This window comes from Schistocerca piceifrons, chromosome 2, assembly GCF_021461385.2.
Source record: "Schistocerca piceifrons isolate TAMUIC-IGC-003096 chromosome 2, iqSchPice1.1, whole genome shotgun sequence".
Taxonomy (NCBI): Eukaryota; Metazoa; Arthropoda; class Insecta; order Orthoptera; family Acrididae; genus Schistocerca; species Schistocerca piceifrons.
The window spans coordinates 198457711-198483920 of NC_060139.1; the positions used below are offsets into that span (position 1 = coordinate 198457711).

The 26210-nt window shown below is 42.2% G+C and overlaps 1 protein-coding gene across 3 annotated transcripts in view; it reads left to right on the plus strand.

The window, feature by feature from the left end:
• The window catches only part of LOC124777032 (nonsense-mediated mRNA decay factor SMG8), a 96776-nt gene that overhangs the window by 11315 nt on the left and 59251 nt on the right, over window positions 1-26210 (plus strand). For all 3 annotated transcript variants that reach the window (XM_047252291.1, XM_047252293.1, XM_047252292.1), the window contains exons 3-6: window positions 2905-3027; window positions 3107-3258; window positions 10400-10684; window positions 19672-19862. In XM_047252291.1, the coding sequence (XP_047108247.1) occupies window positions 2905-3027; window positions 3107-3258; window positions 10400-10684; window positions 19672-19862 (751 nt within the window). The remainder of the gene's footprint in view (window positions 1-2904; window positions 3028-3106; window positions 3259-10399; window positions 10685-19671; window positions 19863-26210) is intronic.

Consider the following 26210-nt stretch of genomic DNA (forward strand, 5'->3'; position numbering starts at 1 on the left):
TTCTATTTTGTGTGTGTATGTGTGTGTGTGTGTGTGTGGGGGGGGGGGGGGGTGCAGTGGTAGAATAGAAGGATGTGTAGTGCTGGAATGGGAAAAGGGAAGGGAGTGGTGAGTGAAGGACAGTGACTAACAAAGGTTGAGGCCATGGGGCTTACAGGAATGTAGGATATACTTCAGGGAGATTTCCTGCCTGCAAAGTTCAGAAAATCTGGTGTTGGTAGGAAGGATCCTGGTGGCACAGGCTGTGAAGCAGTCCTTGAAGTGAAGAATGTTGTGTTGGACGGCAAGCTCAGCAGCTGGGTTGTCCAGGTAGTGTTCAGTAGCGACAAGGCCAGTGTAAAGGGGGGTGGAGTCATTAGTGATGAGCAGGGCACTGTGTGATAAAGGACGAGGAACATTGAAGAGTTGGTGGAGGAAACAGCTGGTGTCTTTTATATAGCAGGGTAGGTTGCGTGTAATAGGCTGAAGGTGTTGGTCTACGAGGGCAGAGACACTCTCAGTGGGGGCTCAGAAACTGGCCACTGTGGATGACCTGGTGGTTGGATTTATGAACATTAGGATGCATGTAGGAGTGTGGGGAGTGGTAGAGGTGAGGAGAGAGGTATACTCTGGGGAGAGATTCTTGGATAGACCTAAGGATTTGAAGAGAGTGGAGATCCTGCTGGATTTCTGGAATAGGGATACAGTGTGGCAGGACAAATCTGACAGCTGGTGTAGTCCTTCTGCCAGGTAATACTTGTGGTTCAGAACCATAGTGGTAGAACCTTTGCCAGCAAGTAGAATTATAAGGTCAGAATCAGTTTTAAGTGGTGAACCGTGGTTCTTCCTGTGGATGTAAGTTTAGTTTTCATGATGAGGGATTTGGGGAATGATGGTGAGGCAAGGTTCATGGTTAAGAAATACTGGGAAGTTAACAGCGGGAGATTTTAGGGTGGAGGCAGATCATGGTTGGACAGAGGAGTGAACTAAGTCAGGCAGAGTCAACATTGGTTTTGGGTTGAAACTGATTGGTAGAGTTGATGGCGAAAAAGTGTTTTCACAGCAATGGCTGAGAGAAGGTCGTTAACAAGTCCAGCACAATTGAATTTGGGAGTGGGGCAAAAGGTAGGGCCCTTGTAAAGAATTGATACTTCAGTGAGACTACAGCTTTTGGAGGAAAGGTTCTCGACTGTGTTTTATTCCTCCAAAACTTTTAGCACCTTCTCCTGCTTTTGCTTCAGCTGGTCCCCTCAACCCAACAGACCACCTTCCTAGTTGTTGACCTCCACCTCCACATCAGTACCTCAATCCATATCAAACCTATCAATTACCAACAACACCTCCATTTCAACTGCCTTGACCTATTTCATACCAAGAAGTCCCATCCATACAGCCTGGCCACAAGTGGCCATTGCAACTGTAGTGATGAACAGTCCCTCTCAAAGTGTACCAAGAGTCTCACTGGTGTCACTGAAGCCTCCACAGACTGAAATTACCCTACCAAACTTGCACAGAACAGATCCGTGCCTTATCTCTCCAGTCCCCCACCACCTCCCAAAGTCCCACTGTCCAACTGCAGAAGAGCATCCATCTCTTGACTCAGTACCACTGAGGACAGTAGCAACTGAATCACATTCTCTGCCAGGGTTTTGACTACCTCTTACCGTGTCCTGAAATGAGGAATGTCCCACCCACTACCCTTCCCACCTCTCTCACAGTGGTATTCTGCCCCCACTGAAACCAAAGAATATCCCCGTCCATCCCTGTTAACTGTGCTCCCAAACCTTTGCCTGAAGGCTCATAAGCCTGTAATAGACCTAGATGCAAGAATTGCTCCATACATCCTCCCACCATCATCCACTCCATTCTGGTTACAAGAATCAAAGGCACAGCTACCTGTGAAAAAAGCCATGTGGTCTACAAGCTAAGCCGCAACCACTGTGGTGCATTTTACATGGGCATTAGAAGGCACAAACTGTCTGTCCATATGACTGATTAGCAACAAACTGTGCCCAAGAAACAGCTGGACAACCCAGCTTCTGAGCATGCTGTCCAACTCAACATTCTTCACTTCATGGACTGCTTCACAGCCTGTGCCATCTGGATCCTTCATACCAACACCAGCTTTTCTGAACTTTACAGGCGGGAAATCTCCCTGCAGTATATCCTACAATCCTGTAAGCCCCCTGTCCTCATCCTTTGTTAGTCATTATCCTTCACGCATCATTCCCTTCCCTTTTCCCATTCCAGCATTACAAATCATTCTATTCCATCAATGCACCCGCAGTCCACAGTCATTTTATTTGTCATCTTTTCCAGCACCTCCCCCCCCCCCCCCCCCCACCACGCCCCCTCTCTGGCAGCCATCTAACGTCCTGACCACACCGAGCTGCCCTAACCTCTCCTCTCTATACATCATCCCCGTATGCCCCCACAAGCAACACTTAACCGTCCCACACTGGTACCATGCTATCCTTCCCCCTACCCAACTCAGCCTCCTCCTTACCCCCAGCACCCATGTTGCTTCTCCCATCATGCACAGTTACTCACAATCTGGCCTTGGCAGCCAGAGGCAGTGGTCATATGTGTGTGAGTTGTGCTTGCATCTATGTTGTGTGTAAGCTGTGTACTTTAGAAGAAGGGCTTATGGCCAAAAATGTACGTGTTTAGCAGTATTTTTATTGTGCCTATCGGTGACTCAATATCTCCACTATATGGTGAGTAGCAATCTGTCCTTTTCATAATATAGATTCTTAATAAACACACACTGCTCAGAAAGGCTATAAAAACGTCACCTGTACAGTAAATGTCATAGTTTTGTCACTGCAATTTTTTACTGTCAGTAATAACTTATCAATCTTTGTATTTATTTTTATCATTATTATTTATATTCTGTGAACATTATGTTTTTTAAAAATATTACAGTGTGATATTGAGGGCTATTATGACACAAATCAGAGAGTTGTATATCTTCACTTACGAGGAGTCTTTGATGTTCATTCTTTGGTTAAAATGTATGATACTTTCTCAAGAGATATGGAACAAAAGGTATGTAATTAATACACAGCTCTTTCGTGTGTATGGTTGGGTAATAAGTGCACCTAACAACTATTTCTTTTTTTAACAGGGTTATCTTTCAGTGTGGGCTGAACTGAAATATCATTATGCTAGAGCGTTGCTTTTTCTTTTTGCTGTGTCTCATATTCTTGTGGTTTATCACCCAACTCACGCATTTGACATCAGCTATGTCCATTTGTTTCGTGCTTTGGATGTTGTGAGGTAAGTATTCGAGACTTGAACCATTTCTCAAAATTGCTATCATGATATTAGAAGCATAGAAACTGTCATTAATTTGGGTGGTAGCTTTTCCTTAATCTAATGTTAAAGCTATTTTTAATGCCACGTCTGGTTATCACTATTTAATTTTTAAAATGTATTCTTGTTAGTGTGTCCCTGCCTTTGCTAAACATTTATTATATTTTAATTATTCCTCACCTGATACGGCTTTGGACTCTCCTAATGAGAATGACTTATACAATTTGTGCTATGCTTCATTTACAAGCTGAAATATAGACATTGTACTTTTCAACCTTTGGATATGAATGTGGCCTCCATTTTTCAGGTCACAAAAGGTCACTCTTGTGTAATCACTGTGTTGTGATGGCTAGCATTTTACAAGAATAATCCTGCTAACTTGTCACTTTCTAAAATACCAGAGTTTGGGACCACCATGGCTACTGTCTGAGAAGGTGCAATGGTGAACGTCTATTTGCGGCATCAGTGGTGTTTTTTTTTTTTTTTTTTTTTTTTTTTTTTTTTTTTTTTTTAATGAAGTTTCCAATTAATATCTTCACTCTGAGCACAATTTGGATAGTGTCATACCACTGCATTTCTTGAAAAGGACAGAAGTATTCACAGAGGCAGTGTTGTTGTAGTTTATGAGCATGTTGTTAAAACTATGAGGAAGAATTTAAATTTTGTAGTATGGTTAAAGCAGAAGTGTTGAGTTGTCAATAGGCACACACCAAAGAAGGAAAACTTGTTAACTTTTGGAGTTATCCTTTGATGAGCTAGAATAAAACACACACACACACACACACACACACACACACACACACACACACACACACACACACACACACACACGGCACTAGATGAACTAAAAGTGTCAAAGCTATTTTTTATCAGTTAGACTGTTTGGGGTGATGGTAGTGTCAGTGGGGTGGGTAGCGAGGGAGAGGGAGGCAGGGAGAGGGACTGGAGGTGGGTGGCTAGCAGCTCGGAGGGTAGTGGCTGGTTTGCTGGTCAGAAAAGCAGGAGGGAGGGGTGTCAGGTATATGGATTGGGAGGACTGTAGCAACTGGTGGGAAGCGGCATATGCTGAAGGAAACATGGTAACGTGAGTTGGGAGGGGATGACAGGATGGAAGAAAGGTAAACTGTTGAGTAGAGGGTGTGCGGACAGTACTTTACCTGAGATTTAGGCCAGAATAATAACTGGAATGGAATGTGTCTTGTAAGGATAACTCCCATCTCCGTAGCTCAGAGAAGGTGGTGGTGGTGGTGTTTTTTGGGGGGGGGGGGGATCCCGTCACAGACTTATCTGACCCCTTTAGAGGCTGGGCCACCTGTGAAAGCAACCATGGCCTATACCAATTTTGCTGCAAACACTGCACAGCTTTTTATGTTAGTACGACTAACAACCAGCTGTCCGCCAAGATGAATGGCCACTGCCAAACCATTCTCAAGAACAAAGTTGACCATCTGGGGGCACAACATGCAGCTGGGCACAGCATGCTCAATGACAGTGTCTCCTTCACAACCAGAGCCATATGGATCCTTCTCTCCCCCACCAGCTTCTCTGAACTATGAAGTTGGGAGTTATCTTTACATCACACACTCTGTTCCCATAACTGTCCTGGCCTCTATCTCAGGTAACCTGCATCCTTCACCCAGTGACTTCCCCTTCATCCATCCTGTCACCACCTCCCATTTCACTTCCCCTCATCACCCTTCAGTGTGTGCCATTTCCCACTGCCCACAACAATCTTACCAGCCCAGATACCTACTATACATCTCCATAGCTAAGTGGTCCATGCGACAAAATGCCACAGAGGGGAGTGGGTGTGGCAGGGTCGGAGATTTTTTTCTGCAGGGGGACTGGGTGTTGCATTGTCTTCATTATCATTTTATCCTCATTGACACACAAGTGGCCGAAGTGGTGCCAACTAAAAAGACTTGCACTAGAGTAATGGTGTACTCAAAGGGAGGCCCTAGCCACACACACATTTCATTTCCTATACCTGTCACCCTCCCTCCTGCATTCCTGGTCAGCAAATCAGGTACTTCTCTCCAAGCCACTGGCCACCCACACCCTATCCCTCTCCCCTCCTCCCCCTCCATCTCCCTCTCCCCTGTCCCCTCCCCTCTCCCCTCCCCATCTTCCCTCTCCCTCACCCTCACCCCTCTTCCCCTGTTCTCCCTCTTCCTCTCTTCTCCCTTGCTGTCCCCTCTCCTCCCCTCCCCCTCTTCTCCCCATTCCCCTCCCCCTCCTCCCACCTCTCCCCTTAACCCTCATGCTCCCATTCCCCATTCCCCTCCATCTCTGTCTCCCCCTACCCACACTACCAGTCAGCCTGCCAAAAAATAGCATTGACACCTTTAATTCAGCTGCAACATGTAGGGGCACTGTGTGTGTGTGTGTGTGTGTGTGTGTGTGTGTGTGTTCTAGCTCTTCTTCTTCTTCTTCTTCTTTAACATTTGTCCCACCTGGCAATAGGGTGTGCTGAGTGGACTCGCTGTCTCCATTTTGTTTGATTGTGGCCTATATCGGGATGAAAATTTACAGCCCTCAGGTCATTATGCAGGGTGTTGGCCCATCATTGTCTAGGTCATCCCTCGGGTCTCTTACCCCTGACTTCCACTGTGTATGCTGCCTTTTCAACGGTATCATGCTTTGCATGCAGCACATCCAAACAACTGCTGATTGCTTTCTCACATCTTCTTCTGGATTGGTGTAACCCCAAAATGTTCCTTGATAGTGTCACTTGGGAAGTGATCCAGCTGAGTGATGCCACCTGTCCATATGATCATCATAGTCTCCATGACCCCCAATCGTCGTTCTACCTCTTTTGCAGCTGACCAACACATGGTGCTACTGAGAGCAACAGGATGGGTGAGAGTCCAGTAGATCTTCGACTTCAGATGATCCTTAACCCAATGATCACAGGTGATGCCTGATGTCGTTCACTGCTTTATCCAGACTGCCGGTGAACTTGTGCTGATATCATCTGTAAGGTGGCCATTGCTGGAGATTGTAGAACCGAGATACTTAAATTTTTCTTCTCTTGATAGGTTTTCTCCATCAGTGCCGAATTTCTCATCGATCTGATGTCATGTAATCAGTTTTCTTTGTGTTGAGTTGCAGACTATATCGCACGAGTTGGTCATTCCACTCTTGTGTTTGGTGTTGGAGATAAAACTTATTCTCTGCAGCTAACATGACATCTTCAGCACAGAGAAGTGTTCATGGGAGTGACATGTGTAGGTCTGAAGTGACAGTATCCATCACTAGAATGGTGATAAGACCAAGCCTTGGTGGACTCGTACTGTGATGCAAAAGTTGTTTGATGCCCCTGCTGCCACTTGGACATACCCGTGCCCAGTCAGCAAGGTACTTCGAAACACTGTGGTCTCAAAGTGCTAATCAAATTAGATGATGTGGTACCTTATCGAAAGCCTTCTCAAGATCTCGAAATACAAGGTGCAATACCTTGTTCTTTTTGTGATATTTTTCAATAAGCACCCATGTAGCATGCATTGTGTCAGTTGCGCCACAATTTTTCACAATTCCAGCTTGGTTCCTACTGATTTGAGCTATTTCACATGTCCTTTTGTCAAAAATATGTTCAAAGATCTTCACTGCGTGGCTCAGTAATCTGATTGGGTGGTAATTAGAACACTCAGCAGGACTTCCTTTCCTTATGAAGATGCTCTGCAGCCAGTCTATTGTTATCCTAGCTTCTTTGACAATATGGTTGAAAAGATCCATTAGTCAGCGTGCCACATTTGACTGTTAAGAACACCATAACTATCCTGCGAAGTTATCGAGGCCAGTGGCTTTCCCTCTGTTCATCTCCTTTGCAACAGCCTCAACTTCAGCAATGTTACGGTAATTTCCTTAATTGGTCCTTCAACAGGTGACATGGTTGGTGTTGGTGGATGGGGAAATTCCTTGGTATAAATTCTCTCAAAGTAGTCCCGCCAGCATTCGTTTGCTTTCTTCCTGTTGACCAAGAGCTCACCCGTTTCATTTTTGATGCCACTAAAGTAAATAAATGTGGCATTCTCCTTTGTGTGTATCTAGTTTTGTGTAGAGATCTGAGTACTCATTTGCTTTTGCGATTGCAGTGATCTTCACCTCTCTATGGGTTTATTTGAAAGTATTCCAACAGGATAGTGTTTTGTCTGCTAGAAACTCATGGTACAACTTTTTCTTCTTGTGTATTGCATCCTTAACATCATTATTCCAAGGCCACATGTCTTTGTGATCCCTTCATCATCCCGGTTTCGTTTTTCTGAGAATAAAGCATGCAGCTTGATGAACAGAAATCTTCAATTTAGTCCAGCTATCTTCTGCTGTGGTAATTGGTGGCACTGTAATTTCTGTCATAATGTCAGCCTCTTTCTCCCTGAAGTGCCACCATGTGATTCTTAATGGTCCATTTCTGGCAGAGTACCCAGGTCTTGGTGGTTTTATTCCAAGCTTACGGATGACTGGCAGTGTTACATTGCAACAGTTTCATATGGAACAACTTTGAGATACTGACATCTTACACCGGCATAGTCAGTCTGACTTGCATTTGATCCACTGTAGTACTTGATTAGGTGAGTTTCGTGTTTTTTGAACCAAGTGTTCATGGTGACCAGGTCATGAGTTTCTGGACAATCAAGGATTTGCTGTCCACCATCATTCTTCTCTCCATATCCATGTTCAGCATGGGCATCATCATCATCATCTTCTTTCCTTTGCCTGACATATCCATTCAGGTCTTCAGCAATGATGAGGTAGTCTTGTGCTAGGACTTCAGCCAGCTTCTCATAAAGTACTGTCCCAAAGACATCTTCGGTTTCTGCATTCAGGCCGGTTTTGGGACATAGGCACTGAAGAAGTGGACTTTTCATCTGTCTGCAATGTAGACAATTTTCATAAGGTGATCATCATAACACCACAACTCAGAGACAGAACCACTGAATTTTGCTGATATGAAAATGCTAACGTCTTGGTTGTTCTGTGTGTTCGTTGTATATCAGTTTGTAACCACAACCAGTCTCATATGAATTTTGCCCACTCCACTTTGTTTCTTGAACTGCACAAATATCGATATGCCTCTTTTCCAGTGCCTTAGCTAGTTTGTTGCATTGGCCAGTCATTGTCACAACATTCAGTGATGTGAGAGAGAATGTGTGGCCTCTCTTGTCTAGCTGTCACTGCCCATGTGACGGTAACCCTCACGTACTTACCATGCTAACTGGGCCCTGCCAACAGGTGTTGCTTTTGAGGGACACCCTAACCATGGTACCAAATCCTTGGGCCAGCATTTCCATAAAGATGTGATAGTGGTTTTACAGCCAGCTTGTCACAAAACCTGTTGCCAAGCATTTTAGAAGCTGCCGCCAGCATGAAGCCACTCCTGACGTGTAGAATGGATGCCTTTTGCAGCCACTCCACTGGAGAACAGATGCTACCTTCTTTTTGAAATTTTAGTTATCTTGCAACTGCACGATACCAGTGATCTCCATCTCTGCTGTAGTTGCCATGTAGAACTTCTATTTTGGTGAAAAGATAGTTCATCTGCCCTTTCCATTGTTGAGGCATTACAGATTATGCCCTTCCATCTTCCAAGTCATTAACCATCCAGTCTGAGAAGTAGAGGTAGGAACATGAAAGACACCCTAGCCTTTGAGACCTAAGGGCATCGGGGTCAGGAAAGAACAAGTGGAGGCTGAGGACGTCCAGATAGAAAAGATAAAAAGAGAGGAGCCTGGTATAAGTAAGTGGGAGCCATACCAGGCTGAGCTTGGGACCCTGTGGTCGCCAGTCACATACTCAGTAGATGTGGGTCCCTGAAGAAGTATTTATTTTATTATAGCTCGTTTAAGGATAACTCTGAAAAGTAGCAAGTTTTCTTTCTTTTGCGTGTGCCTATTGACTACTGAATGTGTCTGCTTATTGGTGAGTGGTCTCTTTAATCCAAAAATGTTAACATTCTACAAGAGCTTTCCTACAACATTTATTGTATAATTAAATACAGATGTTCTAATTGACTATGTTCTTCATAATATAAAAATAAATATGCAGTCAAAACTTCATTGAATTTGCAAAGAGACAGATTGAATGATCAGGATATACAGTATACTCCTGATTATGCAGGGTAATGTGGGAGAGAAGATATGTGCATAATCGAAAAATATGAATAGCTGAGATATTTTTTTAAACGTGTAGTTTAGACAATGTCTAATGGATGGGTAGTAGCAGCAGCATCAGCTGCTGATGCCTGCATGTGCTCAGGCATGGCTCGACACAGTTGTCTTCCATTGCTGGTCTGTCTTAGCATCCGCTGCTACCCCTAGCATCTGGCAACCTTCACTGTCAGTCCCTGCGTTCATGATGCTTGTGCTGCCTTTTTTTTTTTTTTTTTTTTAAAGTGCATGAATAATCTGTAAGCCAGATAGTTCCACATGGATAATTGGGCATATGATGTACTCTCAGGAGGTGTAAATCTCGTAAATAAAGACAACACCCTTGTCTTAAAACAATAATTCTGGTTTTCTACTCCATATAAGAATTTGTGTGTGTGTGTGTGTGTGTGTGTGTGTGTGTGGGGGGGGGGGGGGGGGGGGGTGCATGTGTGTGCGTAAGCATGTGCTTGCATACTTGCGTGTACACACACACACACACACACACACACACACACACACACACACACAGGAGATGGATATAATGATTTATTGAACATAGTTAGGTATAAAACAATGTATGTATGTGGAAAAATACTTAAGAAATCCTATAAACAATCAGCATGTTGCCATATTTTCCACTGAGGAGACGAACTATGACTGTGAAACTGATTTGTTCCGTATCATAGCAAGAGGGGTCGTAATTATGATCCATGGAACATGGACAAATATCTAACCAATTTCCAGCAGGGGCTGGAGGGGGATGGGGAGGATGTAAAACTGTCATTCTCAAAAGATATTTATTACTTCTACACAGTTTTACAAAGGTTACTAATTATTCTGTGGTCTGAATATATTAACTCTCGTGCAGCTGATTTGGTTTTGTATTTAGTTCATATATTGTTTATTTCTGTGTGTAAGACTTACAAGGAGTTCAATTTACACAATGTCTTTTTACTCAGACAGAAAATGCAAGGCACAGTGAGTGAAATATTACGATCAGTGACTGGTGTGCCTAAGGAGTGGATTAACAATGCACGGCCATGCTCCCCACGTGTGTTATTTCTTTTCAACTCTTGCCCATCTATTTTCAAAGTGGATGGAACAGCTGGTGCAGGAATGGGGCCCAGTGCAGGAGCTGGAGAACAAAGCAAGAGTGCGAAACTCAGTATAAAGAAGCTGGAACATGCTCTTGAAGACCAGATCTACCATATTCTGAGGAAGAGCCGTGTCATCACAAATGTGAGGTAGGTCACATCACAGCTGCTCATTAATATGACACCAAGTGACTACAGCACTACTGTTTCACATATTCTGAAATGAAAACATTCATAATGTGAGGGTAAATCAAATGTAAATAGGATTTTATATAAAAAAATTATTGAAAAATAAAAGACATATGTAATGTATTTTTTCTAAATAGTTTCCTGCTTTAGTAGTAAATTCTCCCAGTGAGAAGGGAGGTATTTTAATCCCAGCATATTAGACTGAAGCTGGTTGTGTCAAGAACCAGTTACACATAAGTCCCTCCACACCCTTGTCATCTTCAAACTATAAGGAAGGATAGGAGCACAGCAGTCAGTCTCAATACCTTTTTTAAAATCCAGATTTCAGCTATAGACAACCATCCTCACTGCCTTTGAGTGAGTTATGATCCAACAAACTTCCAGCAGTACATGTCACCTTATGACTTTACTGGTACACATATGGTGACAAGTACTGCTGGGAGTTCATTTGATTGTAACTCGCTCAATTGTACTGAAGATGGCAAGATTGAATGTGCAAGAATACCAGTGGCTTTGTGACTGATTACTGTGTTTCTATTCTTTCTTATAATAATGTTCGTTAGCTGTGCGCAATAGGTCTATATGGAATCAAAGTTGACATCTGTAGAATGTTGCCCTCCTAAAACTTCTGTAAATGGTCAACACAAATGAAAATTGAGAGCAAAATGTCCAGGCCATAGGGACAATGATCAAGTTGAGTCCAGTGCAGTTCTTTAGGTTCTGAGACCGATAGATATTCAGTATGGGGCCTGGCATTATCGTGGAGGAGGATGGCCTCTCAAATCTGTTGATCTCATTTTTTGGGGCAATATGTAGCCTTTATCTCATTCAATATCTCTCTGTAGTAAGCTATATTGTTTGTGCATCACTCATGCAAAGAACCATTGAGCAAAATGCCTTACACATTGAAGAAAGTGGTTGAAGAACCTTGTCAACTGACACTGGGGCTGCCTTCTCCTTCCTCTGGCACTCCAAACCCACTTTTTCAACTTGGGACTGTGGTGGTGGATCCATGTTTTATTGCAGGTGATGATCAGACTCAAAAATGCATCACCTTCTTTCGCAGATCTTGATGTAAGTGTCTCACAGATCTCCAGTTGTCTCAACTTCTGATCTACAGTCAAAAGGTGAGAGACTCGTCTGGCCCATACTTTATGGTACTTTAGGTTGTTTGTGATGACCACTTGACAGCCTCCATAACATATTCCAGGCTGTTCTGGAGCTTCAGATACATTCACCCATCAATCATCTTCAAGAATGTTTTTCACCATGCAAATGTTTTCATCCATAATGACAAATTTCAGTAGCTTGAGCTCATTTATGAGCAAGAAAATTTATAATTATGAGTTGTGCAATAGAAGGATCACCTTTTGGACCACCATCAAGAGCAGTTCTGACAAATTGGTTGGGAGTGTGGAGTGGCCAACTCTCCACATTCCTAATGACACCCTCCCAAGCATACTAGAAGTGCAGGCCCTGTCCTCAGTCATATATGCTCAGGAACAAAAATCCTGTTTATATTTGATTTAAAGTCATATATTGATGTATTGTCTTGTACAGAGAAATGAAACTGATTGGTACTGGGCATCTGCTTTGATCTGTAACATAATGCTGTTGTGGTGTGTGACATCATGTTTATTTGAGCTATGTATTTAAAATATAGCGTGTGACAAGAAGTGCTTCATACCAGGTGGTTTGCTTGTGGTTGTACACTCTAGTGTTCAATTTCGAAGTTAGGAAAGTTGTGTTATTTGTTAAAGGTTGTTCTGTAGAATAACACACTATACCTTTAAAATATAATAGTCATGTGTTGAAACAGGTTTAACTTTTCAATTCTTCATCTGTAGAAATCATGATGTTTCGAAGCAAAGAACTCATTGAGCCATGGTCAGAATGCATTTTCATCTGGAAAGGAAGTCCCTTGGAGGTTGTTCACTAGAAAGTGAAAAAGGTGAAAATCTGAGGCACTAGGTATAGTGCTTTTTGTGAGTCTAGCAGAATGTAGGCTGGCATTATCATGGAGTAGCATCACTTCAAGCAGTCTTCCTGGTCACTGTTCTTGGACTATGTTTGCAAGATATCTCAGTCATTGGCAATAAATGTCAGCAGCAGTGGTTACAACTCAGGAAACAGTTCATTATTTACCATGCATCGCTGTTCCACCAGGTACACAACATTATCTTTTGTGGATAAGTGCAGGTCTGTATACAGGGAGTTGCTACTTTGTTGGGACTCAACCATTCCTTTATTTTCTTTATATTAGCATAAAGACACAATTTGTCATCCCCATTAATGATACAGGATAGGAATGGTCAGTGTTGTTCATGAGTCAATTGAAGATGAGCAAGCAGAGATGCACATACACTCCTGGAAATTGAAATAAGAACACCGTGAATTCATTGTCCCAGGAAGGGGAAACTTTATTGACACATTTCTGGGGTCAGATACATCACATGATCACACTGACAGAACCACGGGCACATAGACACAGGCAACAGAGCATGCACAATGTCGGCACTAGTACAGTGTATATCCACCTTTCGCAGCAATGCAGGCTGCTATTCTCCCATGGAGACGATCGTAGAGATGCTGGATGTAGTCCTGTGGAACGGCTTGCCATGCCATTTCCACCTGGCGCCTCAGTTGGACCAGCGTTCGTGCTGGACGTGCAGACCGCGTGAGACGACGCTTCATCCAGTCCCAAACATGCTCAATGGGGGACAGATCCGGAGATCTTGCTGGCCAGGGTAGTTGACTTACACCTTCTAGAGCACGTTGGGTGGCACGGGATACATGCGGACGTGCATTGTCCTGTTGGAACAGCAAGTTCCCTTGCCGGTCTAGGAATGGTAGAACGATGGGTTCGATGACGGTTTGGATGTACCGTGCACTACTCAGTGTCCCCTCGACGATCACCAGTGGTGTACGGCCAGTGTAGGAGATCGCTCCCCACACCATGATGCCGGGTGTTGGCCCTGTGTGCCTCGGTCGTATGCAGTCCTGATTGTGGCGCTCACCTGCACGGCGCCAAACACGCATACGACCATCATTGGCACCAAGGCAGAAGCGACTCTCATCGCTGAAGACGACACGTCTCCATTCGTCCCTCCATTCACGCCTGTCGCGACACCACTGGAGGCGGGCTGCACGATGTTGGGGCGTGAGCGGAAGACGGCCTAACGGTGTGCGGGACCGTAGCCCACCTTCATGGAGACGGTTGCGAATGGTCCTCGCCAATACCCCAGGAGCAACAGTGTCCCTAATTTGCTGGGAAGTGGCGGTGCGGTCCCCTACGGCACTGCGTAGGATCCTACGGTCTTGGCGTGCATCCGTGCGTCGCTGCGGTCCGGTCCCAGGTCGACGGGCACGTGCACCTTCCGCCGACCACTGGCGACAACATCGATGTACTGTGGAGACCTCACGCCCCACGTGTTGAGCAATTCGGCGGTACGTCCACCCGGCCTCCCGCATGCCCACTATACGCCCTCGCTCAAAGTCCGTCAACTGCACATACGGTTCACGTCCACGCTGTCGCGGCATGCTGCCAGTGTTAAAGACTGCGATGGAGCTCCGTATGCCACGGCAAACTGGCTGACACTGACGGCGGCGGTGCACAAATGCTGCGCAGCTAGCACCATTCGACGGCCAACACCGCGGTTCCTGGTGTGTCCGCTGTGCCGTGCGTGTGATCATTGCTTGTACAGCCCTCTCGCAGTGTCCAGAGCAAGTATGGTGGGTCTGACACACCGGTGTCAATGTGTTCTTTTTTCCATTTCCAGGAGTGTATGTCCACCCACTGGTTTTAATGATTTTGGCTTAGAGCATGTGGTATCCATACACCTGACTTTTGAACCTTTCTCTTTGCATGCAAATGTCGCATGATGGTGGAATGATCACAGTTCATCACACTTGGCAGTTCTCAAGCACACTGATGTGGATCATTGTGGATTAATGCGTTCAAACGATCTTCATCAAACCCCGATGCTCTTCCTGAACATGGACAGTCACTAATGTCAAAACAGTCCTTCTTGAAACGTGAAAATCCTTCTCTTGCTGTGCTCTGTCCAAGGGCATTATCCCTCCAATGGCATTATCCCAACATGCGGTGCAAAATTTTCTGATTGCCACTACTGCTGTCACCCAACTGTTGAACTCAAACAAAGGAATATGTCTGAAATATTCTTATTTCTCCACTTGGCACTCCATTTTCTACCATCCACAGCTCCACTCACTACCTGTAAATGACAATATGTAAACTCAAATAGCAACAGTGAACTACAAATGACAAATGACAGTTGATTAGATGAGCCCATAGCAACCAGAATACCAACATGCAAAACAAAAATGTTATGAACTTATGCACCAACCTAAAGGATTACGCATCTCCCTACTGACCCGCTTCTTTTGTCATTTTTCCCACATGGACGCTGAATGACAGTTACTTGAAACATTTACACTTATGAGTGGAAAGTTATGTCCTTTAAACAGTTGACTTCAGAAACTAGAGCCTTACTGAAAAATAAGCCTTGAACTAAATCAAAGTCATTGTCAGGATGTCTCTTAAAGAAGCCATCAAAATTTTTGAGAGAAAATTCTCATTAATTGAATGTCAAGGTCAGAAATTTTCGCCCTCTATAATTTTAGATAATGACTCAGAAACAACAACTTATTGCAATAATGAAATGATATATGAATGACAAAACAAGACCCAACATTCATAATTCCAATTTCAGAAGTCTCTCACAAAATAGTTTACAAACCCTTCCTTTGATCATCTTGAAGGTGCAAAAAAATATTTTATGTAGAAATTATAGACTTCAAAAGGAGTTAGAATCGTTTAATGAAAACAAAAGCAATTGAGCCTGTTTGAATCGCTATTCTGTTTGAAATCACGTGCAAAAAACTGGCAATTTTCTGTCAGCACTTCACCAGTAATTACAGGGGCACTAATGACATTTGTATGTGAAAGACAGTGAATGCTAGTCCACTATTTTTAAAGAAAAGTTAGAGGCCAATTGCACAGAGTTACATGTCTGCACCATTAAATACAACTACATTGTTATGATAATGGGAACAATGATTTAATGAACAGACGCCAGTCACCTTTAATGTGAGATTCTGAGTAGCAGAAATGACTTTGTGTACAGACTTGTGAACTCGTGAACTCTCTTTCATCAGAGCAGAAAATTTAATCACACAGAGATACATTCTGTGGTGGTACACATTATTTAATTATTGTGTTTTTGTAACCCTTATAAAAATCATCTCCATCCTTCAAGGAAACTCAATAATTTTATTATATATACTCTCACTGTGCATCTATCCAAGTTTGCTTCTAAATTAATTTTTTAAAAAATGTTGTTGCAGGTGTGTTCTTTTACCAACATGATAGAGAGGTTCTTTTGCCATTGCTTAAGTTCTTAAATTGTATGGATGTGTGGTGTCTTTTCTTTTGGTCATGTCCAGAGGAACAGACACCTTGCAGAATCCACAGCTGTGATACATGTTGTGTAAATTGAAGGTGGAGAAGGGAGACATGTCTGAAAGAACAGACATCACACATTCATATATTTGATTTGCATCAATGAACAAGGAATCCACCACCTTCAGTGCAGATGCACAATTAAGGCTGGAAGGCGTACCCGGATAGTCCATGCAGTTGAGATACACACCATGTCCAGGTGACGCAGTGGTTAACACAACTGCCTAGTAACTGGGAGGTCCCGGGTTCGAATCCTGGTCCGGCACACATTTCCACTCATCACTTCTGATTCTGCATAAAGTCTCGATGTAGCTGACATCAGTAGTTCCTTTCCTTTCCTTTCCTTTCTTCCTGCCTCTCCACCTTCAATTTACACAATATATTCTTCAACATATGCTACAGTCAGTTAACTCAAATATGTGCCTCAGATTGGTGAAGAATGTATATATATAAAAACTGCTATGAAGTCTCCATAATAAAATTCTTTCCTCACTTGCAAATATCCGTAGTAATGTTGGTGAATCTGTCTGTTTCTCTCAGATATCCTCTAACTGCACAGATGTAAGTATCACCAAGTTGTGGTCAACATATACTTTATATTATCCTTCAAGTAAGTCTGATTGTAACTCTTCTTGATCACAGTAATAAGTGCATAACTTCTCTACCTCCAAGAACAATCAATTATGTATAACCTTATCACTGGAAACTAATGATTCAAGTTTTTATAACAAGTACAATTTCTGAAGATAATATTCACATGCTTCCTCAAACAGCAATGGTTTTTGGCACATTTGTAGCTTGTGAGCAGGCACTCAACACGGCTCAGTCTTTGGAGGAATGATATATTGTCCTGGTGATGAAAAAGAAACAACATGAGTTGTTGTTGTTACAAAAGAAACATATGACTATTTTAAAACTTTATAACTCTTGTTAAAACTCATAGTACGTACATTTGGTTGGCTACTGCGGAAAAAGTATGTCATAGTTGAGTTTGTGACATTACAATACACAGCCATTTCCCCCCTTTTGTTAGCACCACAGTCACATTGAATTTATAAAATGACAACATTTTCACCAGATGTCTAAAAGGAGTGTGATGTCCAGTACAGTCTACTATTAATTTCAGCAAGCAAAGGTTTTTGAAGTGCTTTAGCACATTTCGTAACCTAATTCCAAATGATGGTGTGTTAAATTCTGATATTGTCAAAGTTCATGTTTGTATTCATGATTATCTAATGGATTACATTATGTGCCCTTATTTGCAACATCTCAGCATTATGACACTTTTTACATTGGTTCCAGGTCTCAGCAGCAGTGATCATTAGCACTGCCCAAGGATAAAATTTGTCCACAGCACTTTTGCTGTACTTTTTAAACTGATAACATGGTTCCATTTGCGAGCTCTGCCACTATAACCTCTGGACTCTAATTCCTGGTTGAAGGGGACAAGGAGAATGAGTTAGCAGCTGTTAAAAAAGGAAATGCTTCTGTATATTGATCATGGATTATTTTACTTGAAATACTAATTGTACTTTACATCAGCCAATTACAAAATTGCTAAACCACAAGCCCTTGGCTGGTGCTTCAGAAAACAGTCAAACATCTCCATGATTACAACCCACTTTCAAAACTGGTAAAAATGTATGAATTTTGGTTTTCTCACCATCTTGCCTTTTAAAGCTCTTAAACCAGCCAACTGACCTTCCCTTCCCTCTTGCAGAAAATCTATTGATTTCCAAAAAATGCATGTGTATGTCCATTCCAACAAACTGGGGTGAACCTATGAGGTTGTATCCAGTCCCAGGCCTATCGAAATTACAGGGCTCCATCATACAGAGAGTTTTCCTCTCAGAATCCATATCTCACAGGATTAGCTGCAACCCTTAGGACTCAAAAAACCCAACACAGCTTTTGTTTCATACTCCAACATTTTATCTGGAGAGTGCTATTGGAAGAACTGGTATACAAACAAAACCCTCCAAATACTGACTTGAATGTTTGAAAACTTCCCTTCGTCGAGCATTACAAGCAGCACTAACAGTTAGCTGATCTAAGTAGAAATCAATCATGTTAATATATTTGTTCAAAAATTTGTCAGTAAATATGAGCTTAAGAACAATGTGTTGTTATTTCTAGGTGTAATTGCAAACACCATACAGATCCTCATGGGTGTCCACAGACATTAGGTTTACTACCTCTCCTGTAGACAGTCTAACATGACAAACATTTTTAGAAAGCCCATCACCAAAAATAATATTATACTGAAATGCTTATTTTAGTATCAACATCAGGGAACAAAGATAATTTTCAAAAATGAAAGGAGAGTCATTCATTTGATACATCATTGTGCAACTGATAGAATATGTGATAGTTATTAACAGAACTCAACAATAAGAAGGAAGAAATGGTTAATACGAGGGTTGTAACTTTAATAGTGGCAACTATTTATTTACAGCTCGTACAAAATAGATACATGTTTCAGAGTTTTACTGACCTTCAAAGTAGTCCGCAGCATTGTGTATAACCCATTGCCAGCGAAGTGGAAGTCGTAAGATACCCTTAGCAGTCCCAGTTGTGTTGACAGTTCAAGTGGCGCGGTGTATTGCCTGATGAATTTGTAGTAGTTCTGAAGCAAATGCCGTGAAGTGTTTCCTTCAGTTTAGAAATAGAGCTGAACTCACAAGGGCTTAAGTCAGGGGAGTGCAGTAGGTGGTATAGCACTTAAGCAGCCCCATCAGTCAAACAAATCAGTAACAGCTTGCACTGTACATGCTTGAGCATTGTCCTGCAAAATGATGGTCAGGTCCAGCAGAAAGTGTCATCACTTCTGTCTCTGTGCTGTTCATTTTTGGAACACAGTCTATGACCAGCTTAGAGTTGCCACTATTGAAGTTACAACCCTCGTATTTCTAATTCTATGGTGTGTGCTTACATTCTGGTGCTCTAAAGAGAAAGCAGAAATCAAGACTCTGGATTTTAGAAGTCAAAGACTCTCATAAACTAGACGATTGCTTTTGCAGCATAGATATATGTATAAATGTGGGAAATATTTAGTGTCCAAGATCTGATGTAGGAGGTTTGCAGTTTATAATAGTTCTGTTTTTAAGTTCACCTAAAATCTTATCATATTATTTCATTGTTAACATGGAATTTTTATGACCATTCTTTAGTTGGAATAGGGTTGTGTACAATATTTATTTGTTTTAGCTCTTCCCAAAAAGAAAAATATACAGTTTCTATCAAAAGAAAACTTTGTTAACCACCTACAGATTATTGTTACCTGACAGTAGTAGTTGACTATAATTAACTTAGTTTGACTATGTTTGTGAGTCATTACTAATGGCAGATGTTATTTATATCTTAGAATTAGTCCACAGCATTAAATTAGCCAACATCTCTCATGTTAAGATCTACTATGAATTTTCAGCAGCATTACATCTCTATTAAGTGGTAATTGTAATTCCAGCACCAATTCACTTTTTGCTATACCGGCAAATCAAGAATTTGTGTATGTGCGGACGAAACCGGACCCTACAAAGGACTTCATGAGCCATATGATAAAATCCCTTATCAACTTCTGCCAGAATCCAGTATCTGTTGACCGTTTATCTGAGGGAATGAAAAATGTTACTGTCAGCAAGCAAGATGAGGCTGCAGGTCTGTATAAAGCTGTTTTTGAGAATACTATCTTCTATTCAAAGAGATATGTAGATTTTGTTTCAGTTTGTTTGTTTCATGAGTAATTGCAGCAGAGTGCATAGTGAAGGAAATAAGTTTACGGATGTTGTTTTGGTTGTGATGGCATCAATGAGGTTCTGGAGCCTTGTGTTTGATAGTAAACTGGCTTAAAATCAAGGACCTGTAAGACACTACTAATACTAATGACAGGTCCTGGAGAGTGTACAAAGCTTGTATACTCCAGTTTCATAAGGTTTTAAAGCAGCCCTGCTTATGTATGGATCTGCAAAGCCAGCCCCGTACCCAGCCTCTTTGTGGTAATCTGGTATGCCACTACTGCCCACCCAGTGGCAAATCCATATGCTACATCAAGCATATTGATTTGTTTTGGATCTTATAATTAGGTCTTGCTCCTTCATTGTACAATTTAATAAACTCATTCTGTTCTCTATTTTCAGTTGATCATTAGTCATTAAAAAATTCTTTGAATATAGTTCCTAGATTCCACTTCCTGTTTCATTTCTGGCATTCAGATTCTGTATCTATGGCTATCGAAATACTATCCAATAATAAAGCATTTTCCTCCCCTTGTCGATAAATCTGTATGACATCTTTGGGTATGTGAATTAAAACTTTGCATCCTATCACACGTATATGTCATACACTAGGCTTTCTACCTGTCTGCGCTTCATAAGGTTACTTTTAATTGTTGTGGCTGTTTGTAATATGATTTCTTATGTATGCCACAGTGAACATCAGTTCAGCTTAAAAAACTCATGGAAAGTTGCTCCCTAGCAACTGTGAACTTACCCATATCTATTAATGTTCTATTCAGGCATTCATCTACAACATGTTGCTGGCATGTACAAGTCATAGTTACTTCTTGCTGAAGACCTTCATATTCCAAGAACTGCAACCATGGGCTTGAATAGAATTCTAGGCCATCATCAGTGCAGATTCTCTTTAAGTATTCAAGTATTTACTGTTTTTTGTATCTGCTTGCATCATCCATGATGGTATTAAATATCCATTGGCTCCCAACCTTGGAACAGCAGTAGGTCCCATGAAGTCACTACGAACAAGTTCTAATATGGCTTTTTATTCCTTTGAATTGTGTGGTACAGTTTTTGGAAAGGATTTGTATGTCAATTTACCCACCATCATCACAGTATTTTGCCTTTTTTGCAGTTTAATCTCAGGGCGGCTTCTTGTCGTATCATGTTGTTGACTGCACTCTTACTGATGTGTACAATTTGACGTGCTACAAGTCTAGCGATTTGGTGTTAAATTTATTATTTCTCAGTATCTTATTGATCTTCTATCATCTACACACAGCTTTGCATCTTGAGACTCCTAAGACCACTAGCTGGTTACAAACTCATAGAGTGTATAAAGATTAGTGGAATTAAGAATGAACTGGGCACCATAGGCACAGGTCAGAAAATAGAGGAATACAGAAGGAAAAGACGTGAACACATTAAGTGAATGTCAGATGAGTGAATACCTAAATTAGTGTACAAACATACACCTCAAGAAAAAATAAATGTTGGACATCCTAAAATCAGATGGTAAAATCAGCTGCAGTCAACTCAAAACTGGAACAGTCAAGGATTCCTAAAACAAAACTGGATATGGTAAAACAACCTTCCTGTTGAGTATTACTGAGTAGTCTTCCAAATTCATCATATACACTCCTGGAAATTGAAATAAGAACACCGTGAATTCATTGTCCCAGGAAGGGGAAACTTTATTGACACATTCCTGGGGTCAGATACATCACATGATCACACTGACAGAACCACAGACACATACACACAGGCAACAGAGCATGCACAATGTCGGCACTAGTACAGTGTATATCCACCTTTCGCAGCAATGCAGGCTGCTATTCTCCCATGGAGACGATCGTAGAGATGCTGGATGTAGTCCTGTGGAACGGCTTGCCATGCCATTTCCACCTGGCACCTCAGTTGGACCAGCGTTCGTGCTAGACGTGCAGACCGCGTGAGACGACGCTTCATCCAGTCCCAAACATGCTCAATGGGGGACAGATCCGGAGATCTTGCTGGCCAGGGTAGTTGACTTACACCTTCTAGAGCACGTTGGGTGGCACGGGATACATGCGGATGTGCATTGTCCTGTTGGAACAGCAAGTTCCCTTGCCGGTCTAGGAATGGTAGAACGATGGGTTCGATGACGGTTTGGATGTACCGTGCACTATTCAGTGTCCCCTCGACGATCACCAGTGGTGTACGGCCAGTGTAGGAGATCGCTCCCCACACCATGATGCCGGGTGTTGGCCCTGTGTGCCTCGGTCGTATGCAGTCCTGATTGTGGCGCTCACCTGCACGGCGCCGAACACGCATACGACCATCATTGGCACCAAGGCAGAAGCGACTCTCATCGCTGAAGACGACACGTCTCCATTCGTCCCTCCATTCACCCCTGTCGCGACACCACTGGAGGCGGGCTGCACGATGTTGGGGCGTGAGCGGAAGACGGCCTAACGGTGTGCGGGACCGTAGCCCAGCTTCATGGAGACGGTTGCGAATGGTCCTCGCAGATACCCCAGGAGCAACAGTGTCCCTAATTTGCTGGGAAGTGGCGGTGCGGTCCCCTACGGCACTGCGTAGGATCCTACGGTCTTGGCGTGCATCCGTGCATCGCTGCGGTCCAGTCCCAGGTCGATGGGCACGTGCACCTTCCGCCGACCACTGGCGACAACATCGATGTACTGTGGAGACCTCACGCCCCACGTGTTGAGCAATTCGGCGGTACGTCCACCCGGCCTCCCGCATGCCCACTATACGCCCTCGCTCAAAGTCCGTCAACTGCACATACGGTTCACGTCCACGCTGTCGCGGCATGCTACCAGTGTTAAAGACTGCGATGGAGCTCCGTATGCCACGGCAAACTGGCTGACACTGACGGCGTCGGTGCACAAATGCTGCGCAGCTAGCGCCATTCGACGGCCAACACCACGGTTCCTGGTGTGTCCGCTGTGCCGTGCGTGTGATCATTGCTTGTACAGCCCTCTCGCAGTGTCCGGAGCAAGTATGGTGGGTCTGACACACCGGTGTCAATGTGTTCTTTTTTCCATTTCCAGGAGTGTATTTTGCAAACTTTCTTATCAGAAATGACGTTTCTGTCATTTTCAGTGAGCTGATTCATTGATAAGATTGCATGGTCGATCTCAGGAACAAGTAGTGTATTTTTATCTACAAATACTGTAGTCAAACCTTAATTTTTAATTATCTTCTAATTTTTAATTATCTTCACCCTTATTGTACCTTTACCCTTGGCTTCTCTTTTTCTGCCATCAGCTAAAGTTATGTTTTCAAATAAAATATTTTTATCAACAACTAGGAAATAATTTTCCATTTGGAAATGTGAGATAAGTTGTCCTGGAATACACTGTGCAGTTGTCACTAATCAAAGTAACTTTGTCACAGGAAGCCCTCTTACTGACACCACCTTGTTACTTCTTTTGCTCTCATTTAAATTCTTCCATTTCAGGGCAGTTTCTGGATAGGTGATCGACTTTGTGACTGTTGTAAAAAGTAAAATTACCTTATTGTGTTGCTTCTTTCTTTGTTTATTCCTATTCTTTGTCCTGTTGTTGTGTAAATAGCATTTTTGTATCTTTGATTACTGGTATTAGCTTTCAAGGACATTGCAGAATGTTTATCTTCATTACATTCAAGACATCTATATCTTCAGTGAGTGGCTGTCTTTTAATAGTAGCGTGCTTCTAATCATAATCTAACAAATCACTCAAAGCTGTAATTACTGTATCTCATTCATCTGGAATTCCATGTAGAACAATTGTTGCTAGATCTCCATCTTCAATTTCATCACTAATGTTCATGAGATCTTCTACAATTTTGTTTATCAGTCCTAGGTAATGTTTCATAGATTTGCAATTCTTCTTTTACAGAAAATTTTATTTCGATCTTATTTGCATCACTGCAGAATTTGCTATCATTTGGGGAAAATAATTTTTAAAGATCTTTCTACACTGTTTTTGGATTTGCCAAACTACATTGTGCATTTTCTGTTCATTGCATTTTTGCTAGACCTTACCTTGACATGATATATTTGCCTTTTTATTGGCAACTGATGCATCTTCACCAGATTCAGTCTCACCATACTCAGTTATAGACACAAATCAGAATCTGTTAGATTTATTTTCATTTAGTACAACCCAGTAAGCATGATGCACTCCACTCGGTTTCTCACTGCTGTGTCTGTTCTCTGTTACCTTCGTATATTTCACAAATCATGTTGTTAAAAGAACACATTATATTTCCCATGAAACTCATGAACACATCTTGGCATAAATTTATGTTGTCAAAATGCCTAGCAGAAAAATACTCGTTTGGTATTGGCTAATATTTCATCTTTGCCACTATATGAGTTTTACATTGGCTAATTGACACTAATGCAGTTTGCTATTTTTTGCTAGCACACCTGGGTCCATAACCATTGTTGGAATAGAATAAACGGTATATTGCACACATTAATATTTATAGAAAGAAAAACAGTATATAACATTAAAGTAGAGAAACTAATTATTCTTTTTGGGCAGAACAAATTTTTTTTGATTCTTCATTGTCATTTTGTACAACAGGACTGTCAAAGATAATCCAGTTGCTAAAACAGAACAGATCAAGTGGCTATCATCCATTTACTTAACTTAAACTCTTAAAAAAATTTAATTAGCTTCTTTGAACAGAATGACCTCCTCCATACCAACTACCGTGGATTTCTAGAACTCAGGACATGTAGAACTCACCTCATGCTTTTCACACGACATCCCAATAGCCATGAAACAAGGCAATTTGGTGGATACCCTATTTTTTTATTTACAAAAAGCACCTGTCTCAGTATCACACCAGCATTTTAACAAATGTAAGCCCATAAGGAGTAGCAAACGAAATTTGTGACTGGACTAAGTATTTCTTGGTGGTGAGGATACATCTTGGATGGAGAGCCATCAACAGAAGTACTTCAAGTGTGCCACCAGCAAAATGTATTGTGACCCATGCTTGTCATGTTATGTATGTATCACTCAGGAGGTAATATTAATGGTAACCTCAGGTTTTTCATAGATGATGCAGTTACCTACAGTGATGTACTACTGATAAAAAAACTGCACAGATATCATGTTAAATATTTATACAATTTAAAAGTTGTGCAAAAACTGGGGATTTGCTTCAGATGTTCAGGAATATAAAATTGTTCACTTCATGTAAGTGATTTGCAGTTGGTGTAACCTAGGTGTAAAAATTTGTGAGAATGTGAAATGGAAAATAACATATGCTCACTACACTGAGGTGACAAAAGTCGTGGGATATCTCCTAACATTGTGTCAGACCTCCTTTTGCCCTGTGCAGTGCAGCAGCTCAGTGTAGCATAGACTCAACAATTTTTTGGAAGGCCCCTGCAGAAATAACGAGTCATGCTGCCTCTACAGCTGTCCATAATTGCAAAAGTGTTGTCATTGTAGGATTTTGCGCATGAACTGACCTCTCGATTATATCCCATGAATGTTCACTGGGGTTCATGTTGGACAGTCTGGGTGACCAAATCACTCATTTTAATTGTCCAGAATGTTATTCAAATCAATCATGAACAATTGTGGCCCAGTGACATGACGCATTTTCATCCATAAAAATTGAAGTCCATAAATGGCTGCAAATGGTCTCCAAGTAGTTGAACATAACCATTTGCAGTCAATGATCAGTTCAGTTGGACAAGAGGATCCAGTCCATTCAGTGTAAGCACAGCCCACACCATTGTGGAGCCACCAGCAGCTTGCACAGTGCCTTGTTGACAACTTGGGTCCATGGCCTTGTGGGCTCTGCACCACACTTGAACCATATCGTCAGCTGTTACTAACTGAAATCTGGACCAGGCCATGGTTTTCCAGTTGTCTAGGATCCAACTGATATGGCCACAAGCTCAGGAGAAGCACTGCTGGCAATAGTGCGCTGTTAGGAAAGGCACTCGCATCAGTCTGTTGTCATAGCCCATTAACATCAAATTTCACAGCACTGTCCTAACAGATATGTCCAGCGTATGTCCCACAGTGATTTCTGTATTATTGCATGCAGTGTTGCTTGTGTGTTAGCAGTGACAACTATGCTCAAACGCAGCTGCATTTGATTATGAAACGAAGGCCACTGACCACAGCGTTATCCGTGGTGAGTGGTAATGCCTGAAATTTGGTATTCTCAGCGGACTCTTGACACTGTAGATCTCAGAATATTGAATTCTCTAATGGTTTCCAAAATGGAATGCCCCATGTGTCCAAGTCCAACTACC